The 17,714-nt window shown below is 46.0% G+C and overlaps 1 protein-coding gene and 1 pseudogene across 3 annotated transcripts; one reads left to right on the forward strand and one right to left on the reverse strand.

The window, feature by feature from the left end:
• Window positions 1-863: 863 nt before the first annotated feature.
• Window positions 864-17,709, reverse strand: ACP1 (acid phosphatase 1). 3 transcript variants are annotated; one of them, XM_045788880.2, is made up of 6 exons: window positions 17,565-17,708; window positions 12,004-12,077; window positions 11,642-11,755; window positions 3,502-3,563; window positions 1,264-1,369; window positions 864-1,106 (listed from the first exon to the last, which is right to left on the reverse strand). In XM_045788880.2, the coding sequence occupies exons 1-6, from the start codon at window positions 17,674-17,676 to the stop codon at window positions 1,029-1,031; spliced, it is 546 nt and encodes a 181-aa protein (XP_045644836.1). In that variant the 5' UTR covers window positions 17,677-17,708; the 3' UTR covers window positions 864-1,028. The 3 variants fall into 3 exon arrangements, 2 of the variants coding, with proteins under 2 accessions (XP_045644836.1, XP_045644835.1); XM_045788879.2 differs by lacking the exon at window positions 11,642-11,755 and adding an exon at window positions 11,803-11,916; XR_006778004.2 differs by lacking the exon at window positions 864-1,106 and having other exon boundaries at window positions 1,295-1,369; window positions 11,642-11,916; window positions 17,565-17,709.
• On the forward strand, window positions 11,042-11,409 carry LOC123786592 (large ribosomal subunit protein eL33 pseudogene; annotated as a pseudogene).
• Window positions 17,710-17,714: the final 5 nt, after the last annotated feature.

Genomic DNA, 17,714 nt, shown 5'->3' on the forward strand with positions numbered 1-17,714 from the left:
AACCCACAGGGAGTCAGACACATGTCCCGAAGAGGTGCTGGCAAAGTCACCGTGCTCACCCTCTAGGACTGAATGGTCCCACCCAACCCCCCACCCGGGACCCTCAGGTTCTGAGGACGGGCAGCTGTTCCTCTAAACTCCTCCTTCTGAGCAAGGATCCACTCAGGCTCTGCATGAAGACTGATCCATGACTGAGGGGTCCTCCCAGGATTCCGGGCCTCCAGCTGTGACTCAGGGTGAAGACGGAGTGCAGCAAACTCAACTCATGTGGCCGTGCCACCCAGGAAGGCCCAGCTTGGAGGGCCAGCTCCAAGGAGGAGACTGCCACACTCCACAGATGGTGGGGTCAGGCAAGGACACGTACGGCTACAGGGGCCTCCAACTTCTTTCACAAAGAAGTGGAAGCAGTATACTTATTTCTGTCATTTTATTCCCTAACGCTGAAGGTAAATATGCACATAACAGACCATCTGAAAGGGACAATACAGGCACTGTTTTCTAACTGTTCCTCACTTATCAATAAACCAGCAGGCAGGAAAGGTTCTGCAGACTTACACCCTAACTCTTCTATGTAAACAGTGTGCGCTGTGAGCAAGGTTCAGTCTGGGCTGTGAGCTCCCGTGGATGGGCTGCTGCTGCTGGTGGAGGGGCCCTGGCGAGAAGAGGCCGTACAGACAGCAGAGGACGTGGTCCCCACTGGTCGTCCCGAAAACTCAAGGGAGAGGCAGAGCTCCTGTGCCTGAAGGACGCTGGATGCCGTCATGCTCCGGTGCCTGTTCTATTCTGTGTGTTCCACCGTTTTTGTAACTGGGGCAAAGTGGGAGGTTCAACGGGTCTAAGAACACTTCGCAAACCCCATAAACTGTCTGGATGAAACATCTTTATTTATTTGTCTGTCAAATACAATAACTGATTTCCATCTACAATTATGTACGGTAAGACACAGAGGGTCAACTGAAGAAACAGTTGTGGCCTTACAGCCCGGGCTGCGGGGCCCACCGGGGGCTGCAGGGAGAACAGGCGTGGCATTAGCGGGCCTTCTCCAGGAAGGCTCTGCAGCACCTCACACACTGCTGGTAGACAGTCTCGAAGTCGGACTCGCTCCCCTGAAAGCACAGGGGGAGAAAAAAATGACAAAACCTGTGTAACAAAATGCCCTCGGGAGAACCTTCGTCTGCTGCTGCACGTGGCAGGACACGCGCACAGGCTCATCCCCACAGCTGCTACACGCCAGCACCAGACAGAAACGAGAGGTGTACTTACGTAATAGGGGTCTTCGATAATGAGTTGGTTTTGTGGATCATAGCTCCCAAGTAGTTCAATTTTAGCTTTGCAGTTTTTAATTTGATTACTTTTTCTATTCAAGTCTCTGTAAAATTGAAACATGAACTTAGTTTTCTGATCTATGGTTTCAAGTTAAACAGGGACATCTGCTAGGGTTTTATGAAATATCCATATCAAAATCCAGCAAGAGTGACCTGATTTAAAAAGGAAATCCAACCCTCGGCAGACCTGTGTGACCCTCCGCGCCACGGGTTTCCGACTCCGGCAGGAGGGTCTGCGACAGCGGCATATTCTCACAAACACTTTACACAAAATACGCATCAGACAATAATCATGTACCCTCCTGTGAAACACACACCGACACAACTGAATCAAAAAGCTCCTATTTCAGACGCTACACAAGGTGGCAGAATGGAACTCAAAAAGCCACGTGAACCAAGTCCCAAAGGGCTGCCAATCCCACCCCAAAGTGTCCTGACACAGCACGTCACGCAGCGAGCCTCCCTGTCTAACCGCTTCTCCTGCTCCTATTCCTCCAGCCTCTGCCCGAGCTGGAAACACAGCCCCTGCTCGCCGCCTCCGCCCCCGGCGCTCACATGGCAGCGAGCGAAGCGGCAGGCTCCTCAGCTGCGTTCTCATCAGCCCTCCACTCAGTTGACAACCCTCCACTGAGCACCTAGGATGAGTCAGACACAGTGCTGGTGTGGGGGAAAGGCTGGCCAGGCCTCCGAGCAACAGAATGTGTCCCCAGAGCAACCGAGGCCGAAGTGTGGGCTTCACCTGCTCTCCACAGAGACCCGGCTCTGGATGCCCACCCGGCCTGGAGACCGCGCTAATAAACGGAGTCCCGCTCCTGGCAACACCTGTCAGCTACTGTGGAAAGTGAGAAAAATGGGAACAAAACAAGGCAACAACTGAAAAACAAAAATAGAAAATGTATGTATTTTAGTGATGTTCCTGATTCATAAAAACAAAAGTAGAGCTGTGCACCGTATCTGCGCACTCCTACAAAGGCAATTAAAAGCAGAAACCGTTTCTATTCATAAAACGCGTGGCATCCTTGTGAATTAGCACGGTTTCAGTGAAGAATCCCTGCAGCTCTACTGGGAGCACGTCCTGGCCCTTCTCTGTGCTGGCAGAGTGCGGAGGGTGGCAGGAGGGCTGCAGTCTTGCTTCTCAGCACCGTAAACCGTAAACCGGCCGCGTGGCAAAGGGCCACGGGGCCCTGGCCTCACAACCGGAACTTCATCCATTCTCTTGGGTCACTTACGCTGCAACAGCTTCAACTCTGTAGAGCACACTGTGTTCACTTGTTCCTGGCCTCATCACACTGTATCACTGTTACAGTTAATTTTGTGTCAATACAGGTGGCCCACGCCAGACCGTATACTCCAAGGGTAAGCAGCATCAACAATTCCTCACCCTTGTTTCCCAGTGCGCGGCACTGTGCCAGGCACACAAAGCTCACTCAAGAAACGCCACAAAGTTCCTTGTTGCCCAAATGCAGGTCCCCATGCAAGGCGACAGGGCACAGTGGGGAGCACGGCTCACGAGAGACACACAGCAGGCTCTGCTTCACAAAGCCTAGGCTAAAATTCTACCACACCAATCTGCTCCATCTGTGAGCTGGGGCAGGTAACTTAACCTCTTGTGCCTCTCTGATAAGATGCGGAACAAGGGTTAAGTGCTTTGGTGTGCAGAGCACGTAACACACACCACAGCGTAGTCAGCCAGCGTCACCTAATACCCAGTCTGTCTGGTGTTTTTATATCCATTAAGGCAATCAACATAGTCACAGAGTAAAAAGTTTCCCTCTTTGTCCATCTTCCTTTTGGGGGGCTGGGGGGCAGCAGTCATGGGGGGATAACACGAGAAACAAAATAATACGCACGGCCCATGGATCGCTACAGCAGTGACATCGCTGCTCTCCTGTACAACAAACCCCACCCTCAACGAAGCTGCTTGCCGCCCAGCCAGTCTTCCGGTTATACCCTAACCAGGCTCTCCCTTCCTGAAAGCGTCTCTGCAGGAACACACCTGGGAGACAGGTCTCAGCTCCCCCGTGGTTTCTTACTACTCTAAACAGATAATTCTGTATGTTCTGACCATCGCTACCTTCAAAACCTAAAGATAATAAAAAAATCATTTTTGACAACAAACAATTGGCCTATTACTGAACTGAGAGTTGAACGGAAATATCCTTTAAAATATGATTACCTCAGATTGCTTTCATCCATACACAGTATATAATCAAATGTGGCAAAGTCTTCCTTGGTAACCTAAAATTAAATAAGTCAAAAACATACTGTTTATAATAATCAAGCCTAGAGGATCCAAAGCAGTCAAAAAAAAAATTTGCTGTATTTGAATTTGTTACTCAAATAATTTAGGGTATTTTAAAGTTAAAATAGAGTTAACCTATTTTGTAACATTATATTGCAAAGAAATTTTACATTATTAAGTTCCTGGGAATAATTCTAATAGTATAATATGTAAACACAAAGTTTATACTCCATCTGCAATTTCTTAGTAAAAAAGTATAATTCACTTAACATATTAAAATGTCACATGTTTAACCCCCTTCATTGTTTTACCCTATTTTTCATTCTGCTCTCATTCTGCAAGAACATAACATCCTAGGCCCCAGTGACAAACACCAAACTAAAGAGATGGATGGCTGTCCCTGTGAAGCCTCCCTCCTGTGCAGGGCAGGCAACACGCTGGCAGAGATAAAAACCAGGCAGAGCCAGGTGCAGAGTTTGGGGGCAGAGAGGAAGATAAAATATTAGGTAGGGTGTTCATGGAAGGAAGAGTCCCTAAGAAGGAAACACACAAGGACCTGGACACAAGGCTCTTCTCTCCCCTGAGCACACACAATTTGAACACAATACAGAAGAGGCCACTCGGTATTTTTACTGATTCTATCAGTTTTCTGACATCATAATTTATCAATATAAGCCCACTAAAACGTAAATGGAAAAGTTATTTGATGATTTCTGCCTTTATAAATAATGGCAGACACAGAAAGGAAGGAACATAAACAGGCCACATAATGAAGGCGAGAATAATCTCTAACAACGTAATTTTTCAATAATAACCCTCCCCACTAAAAAAATCATCTAAAATCTAGGAGTGCCAGGAAACTACAAAGAAGATATTGAAACCCTTTTGTTTCAAACAGTGTACTTTCTTTAACTTTTTAATTTAACAGAGTACTGACAATCAGTGTAGCGGACGAACAATGAATCTGTTCATTACTCTGATGGACATTCTAACTGGCGGCTCTTAGTACAACCTGCACGAGCTTTTAACGTAACGCGCTCATCAAGTACTGAGGACTGCGGTTTGTCATCATTCCCAAGGTACTAGCTATTTCCCCAAAACAGTTTACGAGAATGTGCTTGGATTCACATTGTTTTTAATCTTAGAATTACTGCAGTTATGGGTCGAAGATAGTCTTAGAACTGACAGCCATCTATAAAAACCATATGCGATGTTTAGATATTAAAATGACTGAGAAGGAACGGAACAGGAAGAGTGTGGAGCGAAGGACTTACGTCTGCAACAACACACGGACACCTGTGACGAACCACCTCCACGGCCAGAAGCGAGCAAACGCCCAACAAACAAGCACTTCTGCAGAGCCGTGCGTGCGTTGCTGTGGGGACGTGGCCTGGGGAGGCCTGGGAGAGCAGAACCCCAACGGGAGCCCCCCAGGGTTACACATGGCAGTATTTACCACTGAATACTGAATATTTAATACCATTACTAAAACTGAAAAATTTTAGGGGCACCTGGGTGGCTCCGTCAGTTAAGCATCTGACTTGATCTCGGCTCCGGTCATGATCTCACAGTTGTGAGTTCGAGCCCCGTGGGGCTCCACACTGGGTGAGGACGCTACCAAAAAAAAAAAAAAACTAACTGAAAAGTTTTAAACCTTTATTGTCTGTTATTATAACATTTTTAAAGATAAAAAAACAGCTATACTTTCTAAATGGGAACAGTCCCTAAGGAGTGGCCCTGTTGCACATTTCTGCATATCTCTGTAACGTCTGCTTGCTGGAGGACAGAAGGGTTCCTCTGAGCCTCTGTACCTGACCTGCAAATTGCCACCTGAGTCGAAGTATATAAAGTGAACCCAGCCTTGCACAAGTATGTAGCTTACAAGGAGGATTTTTACAGCTACTGTAGATAGCTATGGGTAATCTTTGGTACTACACCAAAACTCAGTAAGTGGTGGTTTCTTAAAGGTGACTGGCACTACAGGATAGGAAAAACATCCGTAAGCTTTTCTTCCTCTGTTCAAGTCCACTGGTCAGTCTGACACTTTTGACCTCATGGACACTTTGAGAATTTGAGGGCAGTGATTCTCAAAGAAGGGGGCAGCTGGCAATGTCTGGAGACATCTTTTTTTCTTTAATAAAGATTTTATTTATTCATTTGACAGAGAGAGAGACAGCCAGTGAGAGAGGGAACACAAGCAGGGGGAGTGGGAGAGGAAGAAGCAGGCTCCCAGCGGAGGAGCCTGACGTGGGCCTCAACCCCAGAACGCCAGGATCACGCCCTGAGCCAAAGGCAGACGCTTAACGACTGAGCCACCCAGGCGCCCCATGTCTGGAGACATCTTTGATTGCTAGGATGGAGAGGAAAGGGGTGCTCCAGCATCAAGTGGGTAGAGACCAAGAGTGCTGCCAAATACCGTATGGTGCCCAGGATGGCCCCACAGCAAAGAATCACCCAGACGCAGAGTCAGCAGTGCCAAGGCCGAGCACCTGCTCTACGCTGAAAAGCCTGGGCAAAGGGCCACTGCTGGAAAAGAGAAGCACCGAGGACCAGTCAGCAACCTCATAGGCTGGAGAGAAAAACAGCACATAAAGGCAGGCAGAACAGAGACCCCAGAAAGCAGTGAGCCTGACACTCACAAGCTTTCTTCTCAAAGCCCTTGCCAAGTTCTTAAACTCCTCAGGGCACAAAGCTAAGAAGCCACAGGGAGGCTGCAGCTACTCAGTGAGGGAGCAGCTGCCAAAGAGGAGGAGCCCTGTCCACTACACACCAGGGGCTCTCAGGTGGGGGACCCTGGAAGGCTCGGCCCAGGAGGGAGGACCAGTCCAACACAGTCCAAGCCTCACAAAGCCAGGGCCAGCAGGTGAAAAGGATGGAAAATGGAGAAATTTCTGTTCAAACTACAGGTAAGTTGAATCTCTGAAAAAAGAATGAAGAGAAGGAAAATATAAAAAGAAAACAATATAGAATTTTTCAAAACTGACGGAAACCATCGAGATGAAATTCAGGAAGCATACTTTGGTCTATCGTAGTAAAACTGCTGGGGAAAAAAAAAGAATACAAAAGAAAAACCTAAAGACAGCAGAAGAAAATAAGAGCAATTTCAAGATACAGAGACAACTGATTCAATGAATCCTGCCAAATCATTAAGCAGAAATACTTTCAATAATCACCAAACTTCTTCAGAGAAAAGAGAAAGAGGGGACATTACTGACCAGTTTTATGAGGCTAAACAACCCTGACACGTGGGCTCCAGAGTCTAAAACCTACCCTGATACGTGTGTGACCCTGGGTGTGCATCTGACCCTGAGTGTGCATCTGACCCTGACACTGTGTGTGACCCTGACACTGTGTGACCCTGGGTGTGCATGTGAACCTGACACTGTGTGTGACCCTGACACTGTGTGACCCTGAGTGTGCATCCCCCCCTGACACTGTGTGTGGCCCTGACACTGTGTGACCCTGAGTGTGCATCCCCCCCTGACACTGTGTGTGGCCCTGACACTGTGTGTGACCTTGGGTGTGCATCCCCCCCTGACACTGTGTGTGGCCCTGACACTGTGTGTGACCTTGGGTGTGCATCCCACCCTGATACTGTGTGTGGCCCTAACACTGTGTGTGACCCCGGGTGTGCATGTGAACCTGACACTGTGTGTGACCCTGGGTGTGCATGTGAACCTGACACTGTGTGTGACCCTGACACTGTGTGACCCTGAGTGTGCATCTGACCCTGACACTGTGTGTGACCCTGACATTGTGTGTGACCCTGGGTGTGCATCCCACCCTGACACTGTGTGTGACCCCAGGTGTGCATCCCACCCTGACACTGTGTGTGACCCCGGGTGTGCATGTGAACCTGACACTGTGTGTGACCCTGGGTGTGCATGTGAACCTGACACTGTGTGTGACCCTGACACTGTGTGACCCTGAGTGTGCATCTGACCCTGACACTGTGTGTGACCCTGACATTGTGTGTGACCCTGGGTGTGCATCCCACCCTGACACTGTGTGTGACCCCGGGTGTGCATGTGAACCTGACACTGTGTGTGACCCCGGGTGTGCATGTGAACCTGACACTGTGTGTGACCCCGGGTGTGCATGTGAACCTGACACTGTGTGTGACCCTGGGTGTGCATGTGAACCTGACACTGTGTGTGGCCCTGACACTGTGTGTGGCCCTGACACTGTGTGTGACCCCGGGTGTGCATGTGAACCTGACACTGTGTGTGGCCCTGACACTGTGTGTGACCCCAGGTGTGCATCCCACCCTGACACATGTGTGACCCTGACACGTGTGTGACCCCGGGTGTGCATCCAACAGAACCGCACACAAGTGTTCCCCAAAAGAAACACAAATATTCACCAAGGCCCTCAGCGCAAAGGAGAGACAGCCCACCTGTCCATCCGGAGTAGAATGGATTCAACAGCGGCAGCACGACTGTAACAAGGTATCAGAGGGAGAGCTACAAGAGAGGCCGTGGAGAGTCTCACAGAGAAAAGCTGACAGAAAAAGCACACACTGTAGGGTTCCAAGGCCATAAAGTTAAAAAGTAGAAAGAATCTGAGTAGTGACCTCTGGAGTGGAGGGAGCGGCGCTGGTCCCAAGTACCCACCGACAACCTGTCAGCTGTCAAAGGGCTGCTGAAAAGAAGAACGAGTGTATAATAAAGCAAGTATCTCCACAGAACTAACTGGATGTGCAATCGCGCACCCAAAAAACACGAAGCACCCTAAACATATTTATTAAACCCACGTTGAAAGTATTAGGAAAATCAAAATTTTAAGAAATAGAACAGTTCTCTTACACATTCTGACAACTGCTAAAGAGAAAGCCTATAGGGGCGCCTGGTTGGCTCCGTCAGTTAAGCGTCTGCCTTTGGCTCAGGTCATGATCCCAGGGTCCTGGAATCGAGGTCCGAGTGGGGCTCCTTGCTCAGCGGGGACCCTGCTTCTCCCTCTCCCTCTGCTTGTGCTCTCTGTCAAATAAATAAATAAATAAAATCTTCAAAAAAAAAAAAAAGCCTGTGAACGATCACAAGATGCTAAAAGGTAACAAAGATCTAAATGATACTTATTTATAAAATACATCTTGTCGGCGTTTTGAAATAAAAACATCATTGAGAAATTTTTCTTAAAAAGGAACAGGGAAAACAGAAAAGGGAAAGAAACAGACTGTGTGGGAATATTACTTCTAAAACCAACACTTACAATTGATCTTTAAAAATTACAAGTTTCTAGTTTTTAAGATTTAAGATTTAAAATATTAAAATACTTCATTTTTACCCAAATTACATACTTGTGTACAAAAAATAATCCGATCTTAAAAACAGAAAACATGAAAGTGTGACTGCTTGAAATCATGAATGACTACTCAGAATAAATCCGCATTCTCTGAAACACAGAAAGTATAAAAGGACAAGGTGTGCAAATCCTGGAGATTAGGACATGTGACCTAAAAAATGTGTACTATTCTGTCCAATGAGAATTCGAGGTAAGAACAGGTCAGGCCTAAGGCAGTTAACTTAAATAGTTAGTTGTTAACATACAGAGTCAACTGGCAGCCAGAAATGAGAAATTCACAGATTCCAGGGTAAATTTGTCTAAGCCAAAATAACATGTGTATTACTAGCTTCTGAGACATCACTAACGCATCAGCAGTGTTTCTGTGGCACTTCTGTGAACTTTCTGGCTCGCACCTGTATATGTTTTTATTAAAACAAACAAATAAGCCCATGTCAAATCCCAGTTCTACCACTTTGAAGCTGGATGACCTTTGATAAGTTATTTTCTCTCCAGAACTCAGTTTCTCCATGTGCAAAACAGGTTTGCCAACTACTCCCTTCCCTAACAAGGTAACCGAGAGAACAAAAATCAAGATGATCAAAAATAAAAATGCAATGCTGTATGGCAAAGCAATCTGAAAAGCTTTCAGTAAAGACATGGTTTAAGATAATAATGATTAGAGTCTTTGTGCAGTCTTATACAAAGTTCTTGTTCAAACACTAACACTATATTGTAGCTCTCACACTGCCAGCCATACTTCTAAATACATAATATATCTGACAACTCATTTTCAAAACATTTGGCAGCTTCTCATTTTAAAGGCCTCAAAAGCTCATCACCAGACATAGCCTGTTGTTTCTGATGCCAATCCACAGACTTGCTTGGCCTACAGAGCCTGCATATTTTGTTAGGTTGGATACAAAAGAACTTAGAAGATTTAGTCAGATTTTTAATTTTTTTTTTTAATTTTTTTAAAGATATATTTTAGAGGGAAAGTGAGTGAGAGAAGGGGCAGAGGGAGAGAAAGAGGGAGAGCAGACTTCTACTGAGTGGGCAGCCTGATACAGGGCTCAATCTCACGCCCTTAAGATCATGACCTGAGTCTAAATCAAGAGTTGGATGCTTAACTGACTGAGCCACCCAAGCACCCCAGCCAGAAGTTTTAAACCTTCAACTGAGTCTCCATAAAATAATGATAGTGATAAAAGTAACTTTCCCTGCATAACGGCATGTGAGGCGTTTTGTATCAGAAACTAAGCACATTTTAGCGGCTAGCCCCTGGGTTCTAGAAGGTGCCGGAGGGCGCAACTGCAGCACGCGCCTTTCTAAGGCTTTTTTTTTTTTTTTTTAAGATTTTTTTATTTATTTGACAGAGAGAGACACAGCGAGAGAGGGAACACAAACAGGGGGGAGTAGGAGAGGGAGAAGCAGGCTTCCCGCCACTCAGGGAGCCCGATGCGGGGCTTGATCCCAAGACCCCGGGATCATGCCCTGAGCTGAAGGCAGACACTTAACGACTGAGCCACCCAGGCGCCCCCTGCAGCATGCTCTTAGTGATGGAACTCTACGCGCCTGCCCTTGAGCTCGACGTCTCACTGAGGCTGTGGTGGTACAACCCTCACGCTCTCCCCGGTGCTTATGCATGACTCTTAGAACTGTGTGGCCCACTGAGCTGCTTACCAGTTCCAGGCAGCTACTTAAGTTAAAATGTAAACTTCAGTTCCTCCGTCACACTGGCCGTATTTCAAATGTACAATAGCCGTTGGTGGCTTCCACACTGCACGGAGCAGATACAGTGCACCTGCCTTATCCCAGAATGTTCTACTGCTCAGGACTCCAGAATCCAAACCCAGAAGTCCAACGGCTGGGATGCAGGCTATGCACCCATAATAGGATCGGTGCTACCCTGTATTTCCAAGACACTTCACGGTTGAAAATACATTTTTGTAGACATTATAGAACTTTATTCTAGCACCAAACTTGTAATGTAAGCAGACTAGTTACCAGGGCTTAAATGTTTCAATCACACAGACAGAAATGAAAAAGGAGATTATAACTCAGGTCTCCAGGTCCGAGGCAAGGCTCTCACCAGGATCACTTATGTGATTATAAATGCATTTTAGCCTTTCTCTTTCCTCCATCTTGGAGCCTACAGAAGCCTGCTGGGAAAAGGACTCCTAAAACGCCAACTATGTCTGGAAGGCTGTGGTCCAAGGCCATTTTTGCTGGCTATATGCGGGGTCTCCAGAACCAGAGGGAGCACACAGCTCTTCTTAAAATCGAAGGTGTTTATGCTTGAGATGAAACTGAATTCCATCTAGGCAAGAGATGTGCTTATGTGTACAAAGCAAAGGACACCACAGTGACGCCTCGTGGCAAACCGAACAAACCAGAGTAATCTGGGGAAAAGGAACTCGAGCTCACGGAGATAGTGGCATGGTTCGTGCCAAACCGCGAAGCAACCTCCCTGCTAAAGCCATTGGCCACAGAGTCCGTGTGATGCTGTACCCCTCAAGGATTTAAACTCAATGAAAAGTAAATAAATAAAGGTGTAGATTTGTTCTCGTGTATTTTTGTTAAATTAATTAAAAATAAATGCATTTTAATAAATAAATGCCAAGATTATGCCCACCTTTCAGAACTGTGGAACCAGCAGTGAAACAAAATGGGTACGCTGTGGCTATGTAAACGGACCCGGAGTAAACACCCATTAGCATGTCAGTGTGGCTAAGCTCACAACTTCTCAAGTTAGGGGACTCCAGTATTAGAAATTAAATGAGATCTCTTCTACCTGTCTTGCTTTATGGGCTGTGTTAATGCCATGATTTCTGAGGCAGCTCAGAGCTCTTGGATCTGGTGACCGGCCCGCGTTCCAGTCAGACACAGCGCCGCTGTCAGTGACCCACTGCAACACAGAACACACATATATGCCTTCAAGTCCCAGCACAGTACCTGCCGGGCAGTGTGGTTCATGGGGACACCATGCTTCTTCATGCAGCTCTGCCCTCGATAATCAGGGGGGTTTCCTATTTCATACGTGGATGTCGCTGCACTGTCTATCCTCCACTGCAGGAGAAAAAAAGAATTTTTTTCGCAATTTCCTGCTGCAAAGGCAGTCAGGCTGGCCTCTTTAAGACAGAGAATGGTACTTACATGATCTGAAAGCTTTTGATCAGTTACAAGTTTTCTGAAAACTGCTTCTGCAATGGGTGACCGACAGATGTTACCTTAAAGAGAGGGGAAGGCAGAGAGTGGGCGTCAGGTTTGATGCTGGGGCAAATGCTGAATTCCAGCGACCACTTCACCACAGACACACAGCAACAGCACTTCCCTAGGGAAAGTGAGGCCAGCATCCTACCAGTGCATGCACAGTAGGACCTCTGGAGAACAGCTGACCAAACCCAAGCTCAATGATGTGACACCAGCTGTCCAAGTACTTGAAGTACAAATAACCAAGACGTAGGAAAATCAATTACAACTGAAATCCCTGTCTTTCAGGCTGCTATCAGTAACCTAGAAGTAACTCACGAAATCAGTGAAGTGGGTTGCAACGAGCCTATTTTAAAATGAAATACAACAGGATTAAAAAAATGTATTTTCAAGTATATTGCACATAAGGATGAATACTGTTTTCATAAAATGCACAAATACATTTCAGCCTAACAGTAGTTTGACACAAACTTTCGGGGAGCAGTCTGTTGGGATTTGGTCGGCTGAATTAAGGGTGCTGCCCTCCAGGTCGCCAAGTCTGCCCAGAACTTCCAACATTGGCTGCAAGTTCAGGGATTCCCCACGGGCCACCCACACTTCAGAGCAGCTGGCTACAGATCCAGGAGTCCCTACACATTCACACGTTCAATAATTCTCTACAAGAACATGTAAAACTCAGGAAATGCCAGACTTAGGATTAGAGTTTTATCATAACAAAAAGATTCAAAGCAGAAAGAGCCAAAGTTAGAAAGCATAGGGCAGATTCTGGAAGAGTCTTGAACCTAAAGCTTTCTGGTCCTCAGACACACGTCACCCTCTTGTCATCCATGTGAGACAATACTCAGGGTATTGCCAATCCAGGATGCTCCCCAGAGCTCCAATGCCAAGGGTTCACTGAGTTTCATGAAGTAGGCATGAGTGATGGAATTATGGGCCTGCCGCTGAACTAACTGTCCAGCCCCCCCCACCCTGGCCCTAATGTGTGCCTCAGAGACCCCACCCTGACTCACCCTACGTGCACGAACTCTGTAAAGACCTCCTAGAATAACAAAACATGCCCACTACCCTAAGAAATTATGCTAAAAGCAAAACAAGATAATAAGAAAATTACTTACAGTAAAAAAAGGAAGATTGGAATTGATCTCTTAGGAAGAGGACTTTACTGGGCATTTAAATTAGGAGGTTGTATGAATAAGAGAGCAATGAACGTGTGCTGGTGGGTCTGGGTTACAGGAACCGTAACTGCGTGCAGGATATGGACTTAGTGGGTCCAGTAGGAAGGGAATGTTCAACAAACATATTCCACATGTCTGTGACACAGGAGCCCAGCACTCTGCAAGGGCCTGAAGAGAAAGACCCTTCCCACAAGTTAGGAAAACAACTGCAGGGCTGGAGAGCCTGGAATTCAAGGTGGAGACTCTGCCTACAGAGGCCAACACAAGAAACACTAGGAATAGACGGGAGCTAAGTTAAGAAGACACGGGTCACTCTTTACCCACATTAGAATCTTCATGTTTGTGATAAATACGTAGAACTGTATCTTCTGAAGTGTTGTGAGACACAATTAATGCTGTTACACAAAACCAACACTGACTTTACTACAATATTCTTCACTGTCCACATTAGTCTCAGGCCTTATACTGTGTTTATAAAGTACTTTTTTCCCCACAGACATTGTGGTTTCCACAACAGTGAAGTCTATCAACTACTCAACCATGAAAGGGACAGGAATTAATTCCCAATGTCTTCTATAAGCTAGTTTGTGTTGTAAAGTTTCTTCTTACCACATTCTGAATTTTTGTTTAGTTTTTAAAACAAGTATTATCATCCCCACTATGTTAATTACTGAAAGGCTCCAATAGATGTGTAATTGTTTTATCTGTTCCCATACATTCTGGAAATACTTTCATCTGCAACCACTCTATTCAAGACAACTGTTATTATTTTAAAACTCTAGAATAGACACTTATAATCTCACATCTAAAGACATAATAAAAAGACTAGTCTCATCCCTTAACAAATAATTAACTGCAAAATAACAGCTTAGCTTCCCCACAAGACAAATACTAGGATTATTTACTGCCTTAAAGTCAAGGCATATTCATCCACACTTAACTTTTTCCCAGATAGTTATATTTACAGCAGGATGTATGTATAAGTACAGATGGGAAAAAAAAATTACTACTACAAAAATTAGAAGTCATACTTATAAAATTAGCAGAATCCTGCTTCCTTTTAACTTGCTCTCTTGATTTCAAAAGTTGGTATCACCAAATTAACGCATTATTTAAAAATAGAGCTCATAGTAAAACAAAGTACTTCAGGGTCCACCTTTGGAAAAGTTCTAAAAACTTAAAATGTCATCTTCAGATTTCTTCAGAAAAAAGCTCAATCTGTGAAGTCTCAAGTTTGTTTTTTTCCAAATTAGGGGGCTTAATACGCCCTCTTACTCAATATCTGTGATTCAAGGGCTGAGACTCACAAAAGGAAGAAATGAAATTCTCCAAGGGTAGGGATGGTGTCTCTACCCCCCACCATGTGCAGCACATATGAAGTATCAATAAATACCAATTAATGGTAGGAGAGAGGTGACCTGACCCCACTACCAGTTATCATTCCCAACCATGCTGGCTTCCGCAGAGGCACCAATGCCTTCAACAGAGCAGTATATCTCTATAGCACAAAACACGCAACATGTTTAATAATCTTGCCAAAATAAGGAGTGCAGTTCTTTCCTGCCATTAGCCTTACCAATGGAAAACATCTGACACTCCTCTCTACACTTCAGTCTGAAAAGAGCCCATATAAATGCTCTGAAGGAATGATTTTTTTACATTTCAAAAATATACCGTTCCTACTGCTCTATGTATATACAGGCTATTCATAGACTCCTCAAACCTGCCCAGAACTTGACCACTTAGCAGCCCCACCAGGGATGCTCTCTCTGACCCAGCACATGCTCCTCTGCACCCCCTGGCCTCACCCCTGCGGCCTCGCCCCTGCCCAGTCTAATCTCAACACAGCAGCTGAACACTTCTTTCTAAATGTCCCACCTCTGCTCAATGGCTTCATCCTCCAGTGGCTTATCTCCTTCAGAGTAAGCCCGTGCCCTTACATGGCCTCATCAGACATGTCCTCTGTAGGCCCTAAAACAGCATCTGAAACCTATGACCCACTGCTCACACCCTTTGTGTACAGCCCACGAAACCAAAAATAATGTTTACCTTTTTAATAGTTGAAAAAAACTCAAAAGAAGAATATCTTGTGACATGAGAAAATCACATGGAATTCAAACTGCAGTGTCCATAAATAAAGTTATACTGGGACACAGTCAAGCATTATTGTTTATGTATTGTCTAGGCCTGCTTTTCCAAAGCACCAAATATTTACTTTCTGGCTCTTTACATAAGGAGTTCACAGACTCCTGCCCCAGAGTGCTCATTTTTCTGTAAGGAATTAACTTTCCTATACATCCAGAATAGTTCTAGTTACGTATTTCTGGTGGCATTGAGAAAACAGTCATTCAAATTACCTTCGAGTTCAGGTACAGATGAAGGTCTGGCTGAAAAAGGCTACTGGGTCTCTAGGCCAGGCCACAGTAGTTTCCCTGCCAATATGAATAGGACCAGCACTCTCATTTCAAAACTGTTCACCCACTTTCTTTTGAGGCCCGACACTTTTCCAAAGACCCAAGGCTTGCTTTCTCAACTCTCAAGTCTTTGCCCAAACGTCACCTTATAGATAAGGCCATCCCTGACTGCACTGCGTAAAGGTGCATTCCACCCCCACCCCCTTCCCCATTCTACAGTTCTTAACACATCACCAACTTATTAAGTAACCAAGTACTGGGTTGCTGGTGACAGAAAGTGAGCTCCGCAGAGGCAGGGACTTTTGTCTGTTTTGCTCATTACCACACCCTATCACTCAGAGGGCCTAGTAACATAGCAGTTGCTTAAGAAAAACATTGTAGGGAAGATAAATATACACAGGTATACATCCCTTGTTAATAACCACCATGGTGCATTATGTCAGCATAATCGACAACAACAAGTAAAAGAAACAAGGCAATGGAATCCTGTTAGATGCCCAACATGAACTGAACTGCACTTTAATCAATTTTTTGATTCTGTAAGTCAGCCTTCATGGCAGCTTAAAAACCAAATGATGCCCACTACCGAAGTGAAACACGGCGGCCCTTTTACTTTTCCCCTGACAAAAATTCAACTCTGCAAATACCTAGGTATCGTCACATATTGTCTTAAAGCTGAAAATACAGAAAAATAAGCTGCAGGTAATGCCGTCAAGAGGGCTAAACCTAGGTGTGATCCCAAAAGGCTATCAAGTAATTATAATAAAATTCATGTAATGAAAGCCGTCTATAAAGGATTATATGTAAACTACCTCCACTTAGAGGATCTGGGAAAAGCAAAGAAGAGAATATTTGGACCTAACCTTACAGAAAGTCTTTCCAGGGAAAACGCAATATGGCTGCCCAGAAACAACCACACAAAGGTGCAGTAAGCACCTGAACTGCTGGGAGACAGCAAATCACAGGGTATGGGCAGGAAAAGGTAATGGAGATGAAGCAGAAACACATGGGCAGATTTCCATCCTCTTCTTGAAGGGGGCAGCATAGAAAGGAGGGGAAACTTTAGTCCATAGGGAATGCAGACTCATCAGAAGATTTTAAATAAGTGGACTATTGATGATTTAGGCCTTCCTCTCTTGGAGGTTAAGGAGATAGAGTGCAAACACTGAGAGCATATAACCCTGTGGTGTTGTTCCAAAGGAAGAATGCCGACAACTAAAGGGAAAGTGAATTCTAATTTGGAACACTGGTCCATGAGTCTGGTTACATAGACACCTGGAGAATCGGCTTTCCTTGGTTCGGCTTTTATAGGTAAGAAATCCAGAATCCTTGCATTCCATCTGCCTTTAGCTTACATCCATTTGTAAGCAGAGGCCAAGAAAATGAGCCAGCAAACCAGGGTTGTAACGGGTCTGGGGGCATCAGGAAACCCCTAAGACTAGTATATCAGTCCAGACGCCTTGGGTCTACTCGATGAAGGAGAAACAGGGATGCTAGGCGGATGCAATGCAAAGGACCCTGGCTTGCAGTGTCGGTGCCGCAGGTGAGGACGGCTACGTGAACAGACTGAGGTGACAGGTAATCCGGCTTGTACAAGACTGCGCAAGTGAGAGGCTACCCGGCCTGCACCGGACCAAGCAGGGTAAAAGAGGACCCCGCTTGCAGAACGGGCAGGTAAGAGAGAACCTTGCTTGGAGAGTGGACTGGGCTGGTGAGGGAACCCAGCTTGGAAAGCAGCCCAGCAGGTGCGCGGCGCGGAGGAAGAGCCCAGGGCGCTCCATCCCACCATCCTGTTTCCCGGTCCCCGGTCTCCTCCCGATCACCGTTTCTGGCCCAGCGGCGCAGCCCAAAACGCACGAGACCCACCCCGACCGTTCGGAAAAGCCAGAGTGGGGCTAGATCAGCGCTGTCTCACCCAGACACACGAACAGCACAGACTTCGGCACCTGCTCAGCCATCTTCCCGCGCGCACACTCAGGCGCCCACTGAGCGCGTCGGAACCTTTCCTGCGCGACGCATGCGCACATCGAGCGTCCCGCCCCGCGCGCCTGCGCAGTACAGCCTC

Source organism: Ursus americanus, chromosome 7 (assembly GCF_024610735.1).
Source record: "Ursus americanus isolate L20-20 chromosome 7, mUrsAme1.1.p, whole genome shotgun sequence".
Lineage (NCBI taxonomy): Eukaryota > Metazoa > Chordata > Mammalia > Carnivora > Ursidae > Ursus > Ursus americanus.